At 48.4% G+C, this 15,717-nt stretch overlaps 1 protein-coding gene across 2 annotated transcripts in view; it reads left to right on the forward strand.

Moving 5' to 3' along the window:
• ZFYVE26 (zinc finger FYVE-type containing 26) overlaps positions 1 to 10,762 on the forward strand; it is a 75,556-nt gene extending 64,794 nt beyond the window's left edge. For both annotated transcript variants that reach the window (XM_075530512.1, XM_075530511.1), the window contains exons 37-42: positions 513 to 712; positions 1,852 to 1,993; positions 2,301 to 2,360; positions 4,501 to 4,683; positions 5,630 to 5,674; positions 9,997 to 10,762. In XM_075530512.1, the coding sequence (XP_075386627.1) occupies positions 513 to 712; positions 1,852 to 1,993; positions 2,301 to 2,360; positions 4,501 to 4,683; positions 5,630 to 5,674; positions 9,997 to 10,200 (834 nt within the window). In that variant the 3' untranslated portion in view covers positions 10,201 to 10,762. The remainder of the gene's footprint in view (positions 1 to 512; positions 713 to 1,851; positions 1,994 to 2,300; positions 2,361 to 4,500; positions 4,684 to 5,629; positions 5,675 to 9,996) is intronic.
• Positions 10,763 to 15,717: the final 4,955 nt, after the last annotated feature.

Raw genomic sequence — 15,717 nt, forward strand, 5'->3', positions numbered from 1 at the left:
TTGAATCTCATTAGCAGTAGCTTTCTTCAGAATCCAGGGATGAAATGACAAAAGTGAGAATTTGAAGGAAAGCATGAGACATGAATGCAAACTTCATGAAGAACAGTGGGACACCAAGTGCAGTTTCCTGAAGGGAGAAGAGCTGTCATCTCTCAGTCCGTCTCTGAGGATTGCCAGCACCAGAGCACAGAGAAATTGACGTAGTCAATATCACAGCAAGAGTGGAGGCAAGAAGTTGAATGGAGAATCGAAAGTATCCCTGATTCTCTGGGTTTTTGGGGCCATCTTTTAATAGGTGGACTGAGGTCCTGCCCAAGAGCTCAGCCCACTGGCTTCCTTTGGGCGCTCTTAACTTTTGGGGTGACTGATGTAGAATAGAGAGCATTATCAGCCATTGACAGGAGTGAGGGCTAGCCACAGACTGCATAGCTGGAAGACAGGTTAGGATCCTCCACTCACTCTTCGCTGCAAGATCCTTGATCACCTTTGACCCCAATATTTCTCTCTTCTAGGACCAAGTCCGAGCCGCCATGACCTGTATACGGTTCTTCAGTCACAAAGCAAGTACATACACAGAGCTCGGAGAGAAGCTCTCGTGGCTGCTGAAGGCCAAAGACCACCTGAAGATCTACCTCCAAGAAACATCCCGCGGTTCCGGAAGGAAGAAAACCACCCTCTTCCGCAAGAAGATGACGGCGGCAGATGTGTCCAGGTAGCTCCGGCATAGGGAATCCTGGTGGGCTGGCAGGGCTGGGACGGTGTCCATTGGTGCCGGAGACAAACGTCTAGAGGAATCACCCCTGCATGATCACACCAAGAACAAGCCTGGAAAAGCCAGAGAAGGGTTACATAGACAGCAGCCAACTCTGTTTCCTGGGCAAAAACCCATCCGCAATTAGTTCCTCATCATCTTTACTTTCATGCTGTTCTGCGTCCTTGCTAAGCTTCCCATCACTGTGGCCTTCGGAGGTTCCTGCAGCACACTCGGTCCTGTCCTGCCCCTCCACTGTTGGGTCGCCTGAACCTACGGCTGGAGCTCACTCCACTATCACCACGGGTGGCCTTCAGAGGCCGCCTCGCTCCATGGGTTCTCCTCCCTCCAAGCCAGTGGTTCTCCACCGTCCTAATGCCGCAGCCCTTTCCCACAGTTCCTCAGGTTGTGGTGACCCCCAACCATAAAATTATTTTCATTGCTACTTCAGAGCTGTCATTTTTCCACTGTTATCAATCAGGTGACCCCTGTGAAGGGGTCGCAACCCACAGCTTGAGAACCGCTGCTCTAGCCTGCCTCCTCTCTGGACAGAGTCCATGTCACTCTGGACCCCTGTCGCTCTGTGACCAGCTAACATAGAGCCTGCCCCACAGGTGCTCACTAAAGCACCGTTGAGTGATACCCAGCCTTGTCCTGCTCCACGGCATGCCCTGGCTGCAGATCACTGTGAGCACCGGCAGTTGTGAGCAGCTGCAGATTCCGCGCTGACCGACGGACAACAGCCTGTTCCAATGGAATGAGACACTGCCCGGTCCTGCAGCCATCCTTGGGGTTGCTGGCGTGCTTGCGTGCTTTTTGTGACACTTACTTCAGTCCTTCCTAGAGACCACCCCTCTTCTTTCCACTGGCCCTCTACTTTCCCAAGCATGGAGCCTCTTCTAGTGTGTCTCCGTGACCTGCCCAAGACACTAGAGCACCTGTTTCTGTCTCCTCATAAATATAGTGGCTCAGAGGATGCTTTGGCTCTTCCCCACCCCCACCTCCCCACTCCTTTTCCTTTGCCCTTCTCTTGCTGTTTGATGGCGACTATGGTCCCACAGCCCCTCATGGGCCTCTCCTGTGTACCTCTCTCACCATAGGCACATGAATACACTCCAGCTACAGATGGAAGTGACCAGATTTTTACATCGGTGTGAAAGTGCTGGGACCTCTCAAGACACCACCTTGCCCCTGCCCACCCTGTTTGGAAATAACCACATGAAAATGGACGTGGCCTGTAAGGTGCGTATGTGGCTTGGACCTCAGGCCGACTGTTGTCTCCACCGACTCGCCATCATGGTAATTACTGACTCAGGATTTCCAGGGTTTGTTTGATGGCTCCTCCCGACGCTGTCGTGAGCCACAGAAGGCTAGAGACAGTCTCTGTTGACCCCTCCCTTTGTATCCCGACAGCTGGGCACGTAGTGGGGGCTCAACAAGTATGTGTTGAGTGGTTAACTAACCAGGACCCTCCAGTGGCCTTTCTGATGGAAGGGCCAATCCAGTAATTGTGGCTTCTCTTAATAACCAGTCTTCCTCCCCTTTGCAGGTCATGCTGGGAGGGAAAAATGTCGAAGATGGTTTTGGAATTGCCTTTCGTGTTCTGCAGGTATGGCTTGGATTACCTGAGTTGACACTGAGGGCAGTCGGCACCTGACTATTCATTCTGTGGGGTGGTTCTTTTTTTAAAATCGTTTTATTGGGGGCTCTTACAGCTCTTATCCTACATCAGTTGTATCAAACCTATTTGTACATATGTTGCCTTCTAAAATTTCCAAAACATTTTCTACTTGAGCCCTTGAGGGATTAGTCTTCAGACAACATTTTTCCCAAGAAAAGTAGATTGACAGGCACACCGAGTGTGACATTGAGGAGATTGCTGTTCTAAGAGTGGGTCAAGGTCAAATCTCAAGGCCACCTTGCCAGAGTCAAGTTGCTGTGAGGTTGCCTTTAGTGAGTTTGGACTCCTAGTGACACTGCTCCAGAGAATGAGCCGCTGCCCATGCCGCACCACCCTCACACCCTGCTCTGTTTGAGGCAGTTCTTGCAGCCGCTGGGTCGGCCCGTCTCGTCGATGGTCTTTCTTTTTCACAGACTCTCGTGGGAGAAAGATAGCTTTCTATTCCCAGAAACCGTTACTGTCTTGGAATGCACAGGGGTGGCTTTGGGTCAGCAGACTCGATGGCAGTGTGGGTTGCACTTTGCAGAGCATGACGGCCCCTCACAGGTACCAGCCCATCGTGACACCATGACCAAAGGACATGAGACAAACTCTCGCCAGTCGCCCTTCCAGGGAGCCAGCTGGCTGGACTTCTTCCAAGACAGATGTGGCCGTCCGTCTGGCAGTCTGATCTATTTGATATCTTTCAGCAGCACCACAATTCAAAGGCCTAAGCTCTGTGGTCATTGTCCAGTTTTCACTTGCATACGAGGCACTTGACAATAGAAAGCAAACCATCAGTGACAGATTCATCAAAAGCTTTCAAATGAATACTTTTCGACCAGGCCTAGGGTATCTCCTCACAGCTGTTGTCCTGCTCAGCCTCAGCTCACCCTCCCAGGAGGGTGGTCGCCGACAGGGAAGGCTGCCCCTCTGTCTTCAGTATGTACAGAAGCCAGTCCCTGGTATTCGGTTCCATTTGCTTGTGATAACAGGAGGCGAGGGGAGGGGTCTCTCTCCAGTCAGCACCCCCGATACTGACCCCCTTGGAAGCCGACTGAGATCACTGCTCTCCCAGGGAGGGTGAGGTACCCGTGCACCCCTGGGTTTTCAAAGTCATCGGCACTATTCCTTCCCACACCTTTCCAGTGCTGGACACAGCTCTCCTCACATGGATACCCCAGGTGAACAGGAAGCTTCTCACAGGCCCATGGGCCTTAGTGTTTTCCTGGGCCCAGTTTAAGGTGTTGATCTTGACCTGGCTGGCACTTTTCAGCAACTCAGTCCTTTGATGAATCCGTCTGGTCCCAAACACAAGGCGGCTCTCAACAGAATACCGAGGCGAGTGTCTAGGTCAACAAGCACCAGCCTCCCGCTTCTGTTTCCCAAGGGAAAGTGATCTTACTCAATGTCAGCCCAATGCCCAAAAGATCCTCTTGACTGGTGTTTTCCTTACACAGTCGATCCTTATTATTCGTAGATGGCATCTTGCAAATTCCTTCCCTCCTTAAAGGTTATTTGGAACGCTACAGCCCATCTCCGTCCATGTGTAGAGCGATGAGAATTTAAGTCACCCGATGAGCGTGTTCTCTAACGAGGTTCAGTGTGATAACACTCGGCCTGCTCGTTCTTTATGCTGTGTGTTGGGCGTTCTGGTGCTGTTTGGTAGTGCTTTTGCTGTGGCCCCCCAGCAGAGTGCTGAGCCCTGTGTAGGTTGCTTAGGACAGGAAGGCCTTGAGGAAAGCCTGGTTCAGGCCTGAGTTGTACTGAGTTAAATGTTTGTGACTCATCGGTGAGACAACATGTATCAAATACACAGAAATCAAGGTGGTGGATTTAATCATCGATGGAAATCTGTCCACAGGCTTACACGAACCTGACCCATATTTCCCCCTGGAACAGTTGTTGAGTGCCCAATCATCTGCTGTGTTCAGCAGCATCAGAGAACACAACTACAGTCAACAATGAGAGAGGACTCTATTTATATTTGCCATCTGGATGACAGTCAACACAGCTTATTACGGCCGAGCATAGTAACACACACACACCATCTTGATGTTGACGCCCCTGCCCCTGTGCTGCCCTCTAGGACTTTCAGCTGGATGCTGCTGTCACTTACTGCAGAGCTGCCCGGCAGCTGGTGGAGAGGGAGAAGTACAGTGAGGTCCGGCAGCTGCTCAAGTGTGTCAGTGAGTCCGGCATGGCAGCCCAGAGTGACGGGGACACCATTCTCCTCAATTGCCTGGAAGCGTTCAAGAGAATCCCCCCACAGGTAAGCTCACTCCCAGTGTCTTCTTTTGGCTTCCTGGGACTGCTCTAACAAGGACCACAACCAGACAGTTACTCTGCTCACAGGTTAGAACACTAGACCTCTCCATTCAGGTGCTGGCTCTTGGGGAAGGCTTTCTCTGGCAGCTCTTGGAGAAGGTCCATAGCCCTTGGTGATCATCAGGTGGCTTGGCCCCTGGCTTCCTCCATCTCTGCTTGCCTCCTTGCTTGCTTCATCCCTCTTCTGTCATAAGAGATCGATCCATACAGTCATCCTGCCTCATAAGCATAATAGGGACAGCCGGTCCCCAAATGAGATTATAACCGTAGGCATACAGGTTAAGATTTATAAGACATAGTTTTGGGGGGTGGGAGGGAAGGCATATAATTCAACCCATAACAACCTCACACACTGACTCACTTTCTGTTTCCAATACTACCTCAAGTTCTACAGGATACCTTTAGCCTTCAGACCCTGTACAAGAACAGTCCCACCTAATCAACGCTTCTCTGCAGTGTCCAGTCCATGGTGATACCCCTGTACCCAGAAGCTGTCACTCCGTGTCCCATCGGTTAATAGTGTTTAGACCTACACATCTCTCTTGCACCACAGAGCTGAGCTGCTCCTTGTGATTCTAGAGGAGGTCAGGCCTCTAGAACATGCTGCTTGCAAAATTGCCCCGAGGGGCATCTTTGTGGGGTAAATGGAGCCATACCCATGTGTGAGAACCAGGGACAGGCTTCTTGGAAGCTGTGCCTTTTCGCCAATTCCCCCAAGCTATGTTATTCTTTAGATTTCCTATGACCCTCTTAAACCAGGGCTTCCATTTCAAAAGAAGAGTCAGACAGACTCTTAATCAGAATAGCCAAGCTGAGACTGGATTGGTGCCTGGCTCCTGGCTGGGGAGCTCAGCTCCCTCTTACCCATGCTGTGTTTCTCTTCTGCACAGGAGCTGGAGGGCCTGATCCAGGCGATTCGCAACGATGACAACAAGGTGAGCAGATCTGTCCCCAAACCTGGGTGGTGCTGGTGACTAGCACCATGGACCTGCCTTATGTCTTTCCGGCCGGCTCGCCACGTCAGCATCATACGGCCTTGTAGCTCAGCTTCTTTGCTTTCCCGGGGTGGGACTGATTCTCAGATAGGGTTACAGAAAAGAGGGAGCAACTAGGGAACTATTTGAGCACCAGCTACATGAACCTCTGCCTTCCTGTTCTTTTATCCCCAAGACAAAGGTGTCCTCAGCTGCCCCTGAGCATGTTCTTCATTCCTCACCAGTGTCATTAGGCCGACGGTGGAATGAGGTTCCCAGAATGGGCAGGTGCTTCAAAAAAAAAAAAAAAAACGGAACAGAAGACTTAAGGTGCAGTTCATTAGCATTATCCAGGGGAATGGATGGTACCTTCTGCTATAAGAAAATGCCCACCCAACTGTTAGACCTTCTTCCTTCTGCAATATCCAACGGAGATCCTGTGGAAATGATAGACGAACGCTGTTCACATTCCGAAATGTGGAGACTCGCTTCCCAAGAACGGGAATGTCTGTCGGTGACTCGTTCTCCATGCTGAGCCTCTCCACGGCCAAGATGTTCTTTCCCTACAGGCAGAAATTGGCTAACCTTTACCTTTGGGGTGAGTGCGAGCCAAGATGAAATTACTACCTGCTGCCCATTTGGAGGCTAGCCACAGAATCAATCCTCCTGCCCTGCGCCCAGAGAGGCACAAGAAAGCCAAGGCCGACTTGGAGCTGTCCTGGCCACCATCGAGGGAATGACCGGACAAATGAGTCCCTCATGTAGAAAATTCATATCAGAAGCGAACAGCTGCTGGGACAACTGCAGAGCTGCTGTGACTGCACTGCTGAGACCTGGGCTCTGTTTTCAGGGTACTTTTCACTTGACTAGTGGGTCAGGCTGGATTGTCTAGAGAAACAAACCCAGTGACACTCGTGTTGTAGAAGGAAGAACTTTATATCCAGAAGTAATTTCCCATCCAGAAGGCACCCCAACCCAGTCCAACTCAAGTCCTTAGGTCCGATCTAGCCGGAGCACTGTTCAGATTCACGTAGCTATCGGCCAGTGATGCAGGAAGGTGAAGCGAGATGCAGGAAGCTCACAGGCCAGTAGGTGCATTGATTCAGTCGGTGGCAGCACAGCAGGGCGCTGACAGCTCTCATGGTTGGGTGGCCCACACGGGGCCACCCCTGGAAGCAGGCACAGAATACCAGCAAGCAGGAAGGCAAGGTGGCAAAGAGAAAGAAGTTCCCAGTATCTCTCACTCTTATGCAAAGGCCACACCCCCAAGGACAGTCGGGGCCCTGCCCCTACACATTCCCACAAATTCAAGTCGGCATAAAATCTAACTGCCACAAGTAGGAAGAAAATAGTCTAACATCTCTTCATTCACTTCTGCAATCTCCAAATGAGACTGACGCAAATAAAGGGAGATGCTCTGAACTTGGAGAATCACTTCCAAAGCACTGGAATGAGAACCCAACAGCCAGGACAGGTGGCCGGGTCCCTGGTTCCCAGTCTGCTGTCCTTTCCTGAGACTTCCCTGAACTTCACACTCTGTGGGAGAGGGAGACACACAGCACTAAAAACCAATACGGTTGTTCCCACCTTTCTGCCTTTTCTCTGCAGCTGCTCAAGTACTCTCAGTCTGGCCCCAAACCAGCTTTATTCAGCTCCCATTGCAAACTAGGAGTTCTAGTGGTGAGGTGGTTAGGAGCTCGTCTGTCAACCTCAAGATCGGTAGAAGGAGCCCACTAGCAGGAGGAAGAGTGGAGTCTGCTTCCTTAGAGAAGCATGCAGCCATCCTGAGTCAGTTCTGTGCTGTCTGATAGGGTCACTGTGAGTCAGAATTGACCCCATGGCAACGAGTTGCTAAATCTGTGTCCTTCTGATGGGCTTTTGTCCTGGCAGTGTGTGATCAACATTGACACACTTGTGATATGCATGTAACCTGCATGGGTGCTCAGTGGACTGGGATGCCCACACAGCAGGACAGCGTCACTCGTGAGAGCAGACATCTCCTTTTGACAGAGTATCTGTAGTTGAGCTTAAACAAGAAAGACTTTAGTGACCAAGACAAAAAGAAAGAAATTGGAGCACTGAAACAGAGAGAGAAGAGCCCCTTCCACCAGCCACGAGGGGCTATCATGGTGGAAAGGCAGGCCGCGCCCAGGAGACAGGCTCACCAAGCAGTGTGCTGCAGGCTCGAGACCAGAGATGAAGGAGCTCCCACCTCTCCTGGGTTTCATGAGCGAGAGAGGGCTCCAGAGGGTGGGTGCTGCTCCCCTCCCCAACAATCTGACCTTTATTATACCTTTACAAACTGTATACATTTTCCTCTCCCAAATCCCTTGTTACAGGATGATGTGTGCCTTTTTAATAATTATTTGGTGATGGTAGTGGTTAGGGAAAATATGCCTGGCACGACGTAGACCATTTGGGCAGTTTCTACCTGGACAATTAAGTGATGCCGGTGACATCCTGGGGGCGGGGGGGTGCAACCCTTCTCTGAGTTGTTCCTTTCCCACTAACCTCAACTCAGGGCTCCCTAAGGTCCCCATCTCATCATTCAGGTTGCTGCTGTCCCTTTGTCCCCTAGAGAGAGTCCTTAAGAGAACATAAAGCTCAAGCGGACATTTTTTGCTACTTGAGCTGAACTCTTGTCAGGGGATGTTGTCAGCTTCAGGTTTAAGGATTATGCCAGAACCATGATTTTAGAGGTTTATCCAGCCTCCATCACTCCAGAAAGTCTGGATTCCTTAAAAATTTGAAGTTCTGTTTTATATTTTCTCCCTTGTGCAAAAGGGATTTTTTTTAAACTTCAGTTTTGTTGTTGTTGAAAATAGACCCAGCAAACCATTCACCAATTCGCCCCATTTCTACGCCCACAGTTCAGTGACATCGACTATATTCCATTCCACCCCCTTCTCTGAGTTCTTCCTCTTCTCTTAACCAAACTCACTGACCTCTAAGGTTTCTCAACCATTTTTTTAAAGTTGCTGTTGTCAGTTCGATCTGACAAAAAGTTGGTGGGGAAATGGAATTAAAAGATGATGGAAAATTTCCACAAACTTTTGAAGCCCCCTTCTCTCAAAGAGCAAAATGCCCCAGGCAGACATTTTTCACTAGGTAAGCTAAACTCTTGTGGGGTTTTAAGAGGTCTTCAGCAGGTATTTTTGGCTTAAGGTTTAAAGACGGTGTCAGAGCAGTAGTTTCAGGGGTTCATCCAGCCTTCATCGCTCCAGAAAATCTAGACCCCGGAGACTATGACAGTCTGTTCTGTATGTTCCTCCCCACCTGTCATCGGGATTCCTTTATGGAGTCCCTGATCAAAATGTCTAGGAATGGTAGCTGGGCACCATCCAGTTCTTCTGGTCTCATGGCCAAAGTGGCAGTTATTCATGAAGACAATTAGCCCACAAATTTCCTACCCTCCTCCTATACCTGACTCCTTTCTCTTGGACCAGGCCTACAGAAGTCAGTTGTTGTGCTAGGAATGGCCTTTTATAAGCTGTTACAACCCTGAGTACAATGTAACTTGCTAAATGATTTATAATTAGCACATTGGAAACAAAGACTAGAGAAGGGAGCTCTCAGTGCTTGTCTTAAGGAAGAGGCTGGATGTGATCGTTCATTTAGCATATAGTTTTTTAGCACTGTTTCATACTGGGCCCTGTACTAGGTACCAGGAGCCTGAGGTATATTAGAAGAACCCACAGTTCTTGACCTCAAAGATTTTAAAGTCCAATTAGGGCAATAAAAATTCCAAAACCAAATCCACTGCCATTGAGTCAATTCCAACTCATAGCAACCCTGTGTAGGGTTTCCAAGACTGTACATCTTTATGGGAACAGACAGCCACACCTTTTTCTCCCATGGTGACTGGTGGGTTTTGAACCACCAACCTTGTAGTTAGCAACCTAACACACTGAACCCACAACACCACTGGGCTCCTATATTTGAAGAGGTAGGCATTAATCAAATAATCACCCACAATTTGAGGCCAGTGGGGTCAGGAGGAAGCTGGAGCATCTAGGGTGGTGCAGGGAGGGCCTTTTCCTTTGGGAAATTCTTCGTTTTAATAACTGTTTATACTATAAATAGCACAACCTAAAAGCTGTGTGCCCAGAGTACTTAGAAAGGCTTTCTAAGTGTGAGAGGTGAACAGTGATGTCTCATCTGCCTCCAGCCTTCCATGCTGCCCGATGTAGCTGTTGACTCTGGAAAGGACTCCTGATCAACAGGGGGGAGACGTAGACTTGGTGACGCTCTCCTTCCCATTGTCTCGTGTCTCTGATTCCCAGGTCCGGGCCTACCTAACATGTTGCAAACTGCGTTCCGCTTACCTGATTGCCGTGAAGCAAGAACACTCGAGGGCCACTGTCCTCGTGCAGCAGGTGCAGCAGGCCGCCCGGAGCAGCGGGGATGCCGTGGTGCAAGACATCTGTGCGCAGTGGCTTCTGTCGAGCCGCATGCGGGGATCCCATGGCTCAGGCTCCAGGAAGTGACGCTGACCAGTGGAGCTTACAGTCTGAACTGTGACTGCAGGAGCCGTGCTGTCCCCGCTCCCCAGTTGGGAAGAGCTGGACTGGTCCCCGCGTGCCACCATGGACGTGGATGGGACCTTTCACACAAGTGCCATGTTTCTGTCAAGTTGTGGGGTCTCTGTGTTTGTCTGGAGATGGCCAGTTCTTTCTACCTCAGAGTGAGTGTGAGCGAGCGAGCGAGCGAGTGTGTGCCTGTGCTCCTGTGCCCTCGTGGTTACGCCCGAGCGTTTCTGAGAAAATGAAACTTCCAGGGAGAAGAGGCACCTTACGTCTAGCCTTTCGCCAGTCTGGAGACCTTCCCTGCGAGCGGCTCCTTGACCGGGTCGTCCTGTTTGTGCACAGCGCCCTCCCTCTCCCTCCCAGGGCAGACCGCCGCAGCAGGAGCACCTCTGTTTTTTTTTTGAACTGAAATAATTTACTTGCAAATGTTTTACAATATTTCTTTTTCTTTTACTTAACATTTCTGACATTCGTGATGACATCTCTTCTTTCATTTATAACAATAAATTTCATCTGCTCTCTCTTTTAGTAGCACCTCTTCAGTACGAGGCTTTTACAGAAAAGGCTGAAGCCACACCCAAAAGATGGCTTCGCTTTTCCATGTGTCCCTTACTGAGATTCAGAGGTGGCTTGGGGCCAGTATTAGATGTGGACTAAAACTCTTGACAAGCACAGAGTCAAGGGCACCTTTGGAAGGTGGGCTGCTTCAAGGATCCTCAGGGTGCTACCATCTGGAAGCTGCAGGTGCAGAGCCGGGGGTGGGGCCCCGTCACATAGCCCAGAGGGGGAAGGCGAACCTCTCGTAGGACCCCGTGAGTTGGCCACAAGCACAGAGCTGACTCACTGGAGCATACCTGCTGCAGAACGGATGGGTAAGCAAGGGAGAGGGCAGCCAGGATCCCGGAACTGAATGGGTAGACTTTATTGAGTTATGGTCTATGTGAGCCCCTCAAATTGCCTGGGAGACCACTTCCCTCCTGCTTCTCTTCAGACTCTTCTGGGCTGAGGATGGAACATGTGGATACCCAGGGCCCACTGGGAAAGTCGTGTGCTGCTTTTCTGTGTCTTAGAGTCTGCGTTAAACCTGTGGGACAACAGAGTGATGGGGTGAAGCGTAGGTAAAGTTCCACTGGTGGAAAACTGGGTGAAGTGCTTCTTGGATATGCATTAACCTGTCTTTCTACCAAAGGTGGGCCTGTACTTTCATCAGGGTCAGTCATTATCAGTGACTTCAATTTGCAAGCAAGGGGGCCTCCCACCACCAGAACTCAGCGTGCTGGTGTCGCATTGGCCTCTGAAGCAATAGGAATTGGAAACTGAAGTTAGCATCTCTGGTGCTTAGAAACCCTATGATTTCACTCCAAGTCTAGTTTTTAATAGCAAAATCAGCAGCTCATGTGGGCATCTGTCCGATTGAACATTTCAGTCCTATTGGAGAGGGAAAACACTGCCATGCAAGTCCTAGGTCCCTTTGGGGGACGTTTGGTGAGTGGTTTCGCTTTCCTTGAGTCTGAAGGCTCTGTCTCCAGGGAATGGTCGCTCCCTGGCACCCGTGTTTCCTTCAGAGTCTCCCCCCACCTTTTTCGTTCTTTTTTTTTTTTTTTTTTGCACTGACCTGACGCACTTTATACTAACAGGTTGCAACTTTTGCAGCCCTTAATTTGTGTTGTTAAAACCAGACCTTCCTGACATGCTGTCACTAGCTGAAGTGTAAAATCAGCACCGTTGACTAAACTGACATCCCATGAAGCTAAAGGCCTGGGAGCACTACGCGGTGATCCGGGAAAAAGAGAAAACGAACCAATATGTACATACTGAAGTGTTGACTGCTGTACTGCAAAAAGCCACAATAAAGTCTGTCTTACATGTTCTTACCTGCATTATTGTTTGCTTGTTCTTTTTTAAAGCTATCTGGCTCTTACTCTATGCATTCTTTCGCCCTTGTATTCTGTATGAAGGAAAAAGGTAGGTGGGGAAAAAATCAGATCTCTGAGTGATCCTCACATGGTCAATCAATCGATCTTATGGTTAGGGTTTATCTCAACTTTTATCCATATTAAACACTATTGTGCAATTTTTTGCCCTTGGACAACTTGTTTTTGGTTTGCTTCATTTGGGGGTTGGGGCAGAGATGGGCAGCAGGGTCAGCAAGTCTCAAAGGTAAATAAAAAGTTCCTGTTCATCTACCCAGTCCCCTCCCAGAGGCCACCAGTGTTAATCAGACTCTAGGGCCGTTCTGGGCTATTTTATAACAAGAATTCATGACTAACGAATTCTGTCGGGGAGGATGTGCTCTAATTTTCTTTCTTTGATTTTTATAGTTTCATTAACATTATTCACGTCATACAGTTCAGTAGTTTATATTAAAAAGTTGTGTAATCACATCAATTTTAGAACATTCTCTTCTTTTAGCTGTCATGTGCGCATGTATGTGTGCATTTGTAAGCCAAATTGAGAATCTCTAAAACCAGGGATTTTAGGGATCATCAGAATCTTAACTTTGCCTCTTTAGCAAAATTCTTGCCTCTTGGGGGCAAACTACGTGACACTTTATCTGCGGGCAGTGCATTGTGCCATTGCCTCCGTCCTTAGAAATGTGATCTCGTCCAATTTCCCAATTGGAAAACCCACAGCAAACACAAAAGTAATGATGAAATAGATCTTAAGCCACCAGTGCAGACATGGTGTATCCCAACAGAGACAAGTAGAACACCTAACAAATTTAGGATAGATGATCATTGACCTGCTTCACAACCTGAGATGCTACAAAGGTACCAGATATTCTTGGCTGAAGCTTAAGCAAAGTAGCTGAACATCTAGTACATCCTGAAGACCTCAGCAACCAAGTATCAATAGTCATAGTAACCCTGAAGGTTTTCTTGGTCCTCATTCCCTCTTCCACCTAGACAGGTTTGACTGACACGTCCTTGAAGCTTGTACTTGAACAAGTGTGTTCAGCATCTGGCTATGGGCTGCTTCCTTCAGAGTGCTGTCCACTCATTTGTGCTTGGACCCCTTCATTCAGCATTACTCAGCCCTCCAACCGACCATTATCAAAGCCCCCCAGTACCACACCAAATGCCATTCTGCAAATTACTTCCCTCTGGCTCTAGGTCCTATTCATCCCACTTAAAGACAGAAATTCCCAAAGATTCTATCCCTTCTCTCGACACTCTTACCTTCTCATAAAATCGTACACCCTCAGCAATCATCTTTATCTTGTCTTGGAGAGCTAAACCAAATACACGGCTCCTGACCATTGGATCTGCCTTTTGGCTGCCTCCTGGACCTCATGAACATGGTTCCCTTTTCACCGGAGCATGAGCGCATCCAGATGGAACACATCCTCTTCCACGCCCGCGCCTGATCTTCCTTTCGGGCTCACCACCCCGAGCCCTATGCATGTGCCCAGATTAAGAAGCTCACGGGTCCTCGGTTGACTATTTCTTTCCCCTCGTCCAAGGAATTGAGTACCGACCATGCCTCAAACATAGAGCCAGCCAAAAGCCACGTCCTTTCACCCTACTGGAGTCTGTGGGTGGCGTAAATGGTCAAGTGCTCTGGCAAACCAAGTTGATGGTTTAAATCCACCGAGACGTACCTCAGCAAACAGGCCTGGAAATCTACTTCCAAAAGATCTCAGTCATTGAAAAGTCAGAGAGCACAGTTTACTGTACAACTAGTGGGGTTTCGATAAGTCAGAATCTCCTCGGTAATTGGGGTTTTGTAGCCCAACTTCCCTGTTGGAAGACCCTATTCCTTCTGCTGCAACACGTTAGTTAAGGCGTTTGCTAACCTCCAGATAGTTGCCAAAGCCTCTTTCCACCACCTCCTCAGAACCACTTCATGGATCAACTCCACATTAACAAATAATTTAAGAAGAAACTTAAAAGGTTTATTTGGACGCGAAAACAGAATTAAAGACCCAATTAACGAAGTTTTAGAAGCAGGCTTTATTGAGAAGCTTGCGGGCGGGTTCAGCAACTCAGGGTATTGAGTTATTGAAGCCGCGACATGGGAAATTTTTGCTGTGTTTTTATACCCCCTTTTGGTAGGCACAGCTGGGGGGGGGGGCGTGATTACAGAAGGGTTCTAAAAAGGGGAAACAGTCATTAAACTTTTTCTGGGAATTGGGTAGGAGTTGAGCAAACAAGCTGAGCAAGCATCCTTTTAGTGAGACATATACGTTTGGACATTTGTGGTTTACCGAAGGGATGGGGAGGTTGGTGAGGGGTAAGTTTCAAGAACTAACATGGAAATGCCTGAATCAAAATGGAGTTTCTTGTGCCAAGGCCATACAAAACTATTATCTGTAGTCGTGAGGTATGAAAAGTCTTTCTAAGCAGATACAAACATTTGAAGTAATTTATATCCATATTTATTGCTTACTAAAATAATTTTTAACTACAACCAATAAAATGAAAAAGACCATCAAAATCTAGGGGGGATGTTGCCTAACTAGAGGGCTTCAAAGCACTTGGGAGAAATTTTCATGATCTTTTGATTCCACTTTCTGTAGATTTTTGAAGCTCCATCACGCAACGAAGGCCTGATCTCCTTAACTGACAAACGTTTTCACATAAAGATAACACTATAACCCATTTATAAAAAAAAATGTATAAAGGTTAGAAATTCAACAGCAATAGTGGACTTTTTCCTTTGCACATTCCCCTAACCTCTTTCCTCAAAAGTAACCAAGGTGAAGAATTCCTTGTGATTTTATCCAGAAAATCTAAAAATATACCACACGTTAATTTGCACCAAAGGATATAAATAAAGCAGACTATTAAACATTTGGTTTTTTTCCCCCTTGCTTAATAATCTTGGTGATGTTTTAATCTCACCGCAACAAACATGCCTTCTTATTCATGACTGTAGTGTGCTCTACTGTAGGGCATACCACAATCTATGCTAAACAAAAGCTTGTTGCCGAATCCTTTGGATTTTCCCCCACATTACAAAGCACATTCTCTGGAGTGTTCCTACCACTCCTCTATCAGTTTGTCATTTGCCACTACAGTGCTGCAAGGTATTACACCCAGAGTTCAAATACCCACACAGTCGTCACCCAGGTTGCGTTCAGCTGCCATCCGCTCATTCGGACTTGAGGCATGGCAGGTGACACTGGAGCCTCCAGACTTAAACAAACTAGGTATCTACTTCTGAAAAATCAGGCAAGGAAAATTCCATGAATCACAACAGCATGTATTGTATGTGGGAAACAACCGGAAGAGCGTATGAGCACAAATGCTCGACATTCCTATGTTAAGGCATCTGGGAGGCCAAGGCTCCTGTGGAGGAAACCTGCACGTTTGTGGGTTGGGGATGCGTCCCACTCACATTCTCCTAAGTAAAAGTCATTCCCCATGATGTCCCCCAATAATGCCAAATCTAAGGTGCTTGGAGGTCAACTGCTTAATGGCTATCTGCCATCAAAAGCAATCAAACCCTATTGTCTGCCCCACCCTCAGGAGGACC

Source organism: Tenrec ecaudatus, chromosome 14 (genome assembly GCF_050624435.1).
Source record: "Tenrec ecaudatus isolate mTenEca1 chromosome 14, mTenEca1.hap1, whole genome shotgun sequence".
Classification (NCBI taxonomy): domain Eukaryota; kingdom Metazoa; phylum Chordata; class Mammalia; order Afrosoricida; family Tenrecidae; genus Tenrec; species Tenrec ecaudatus.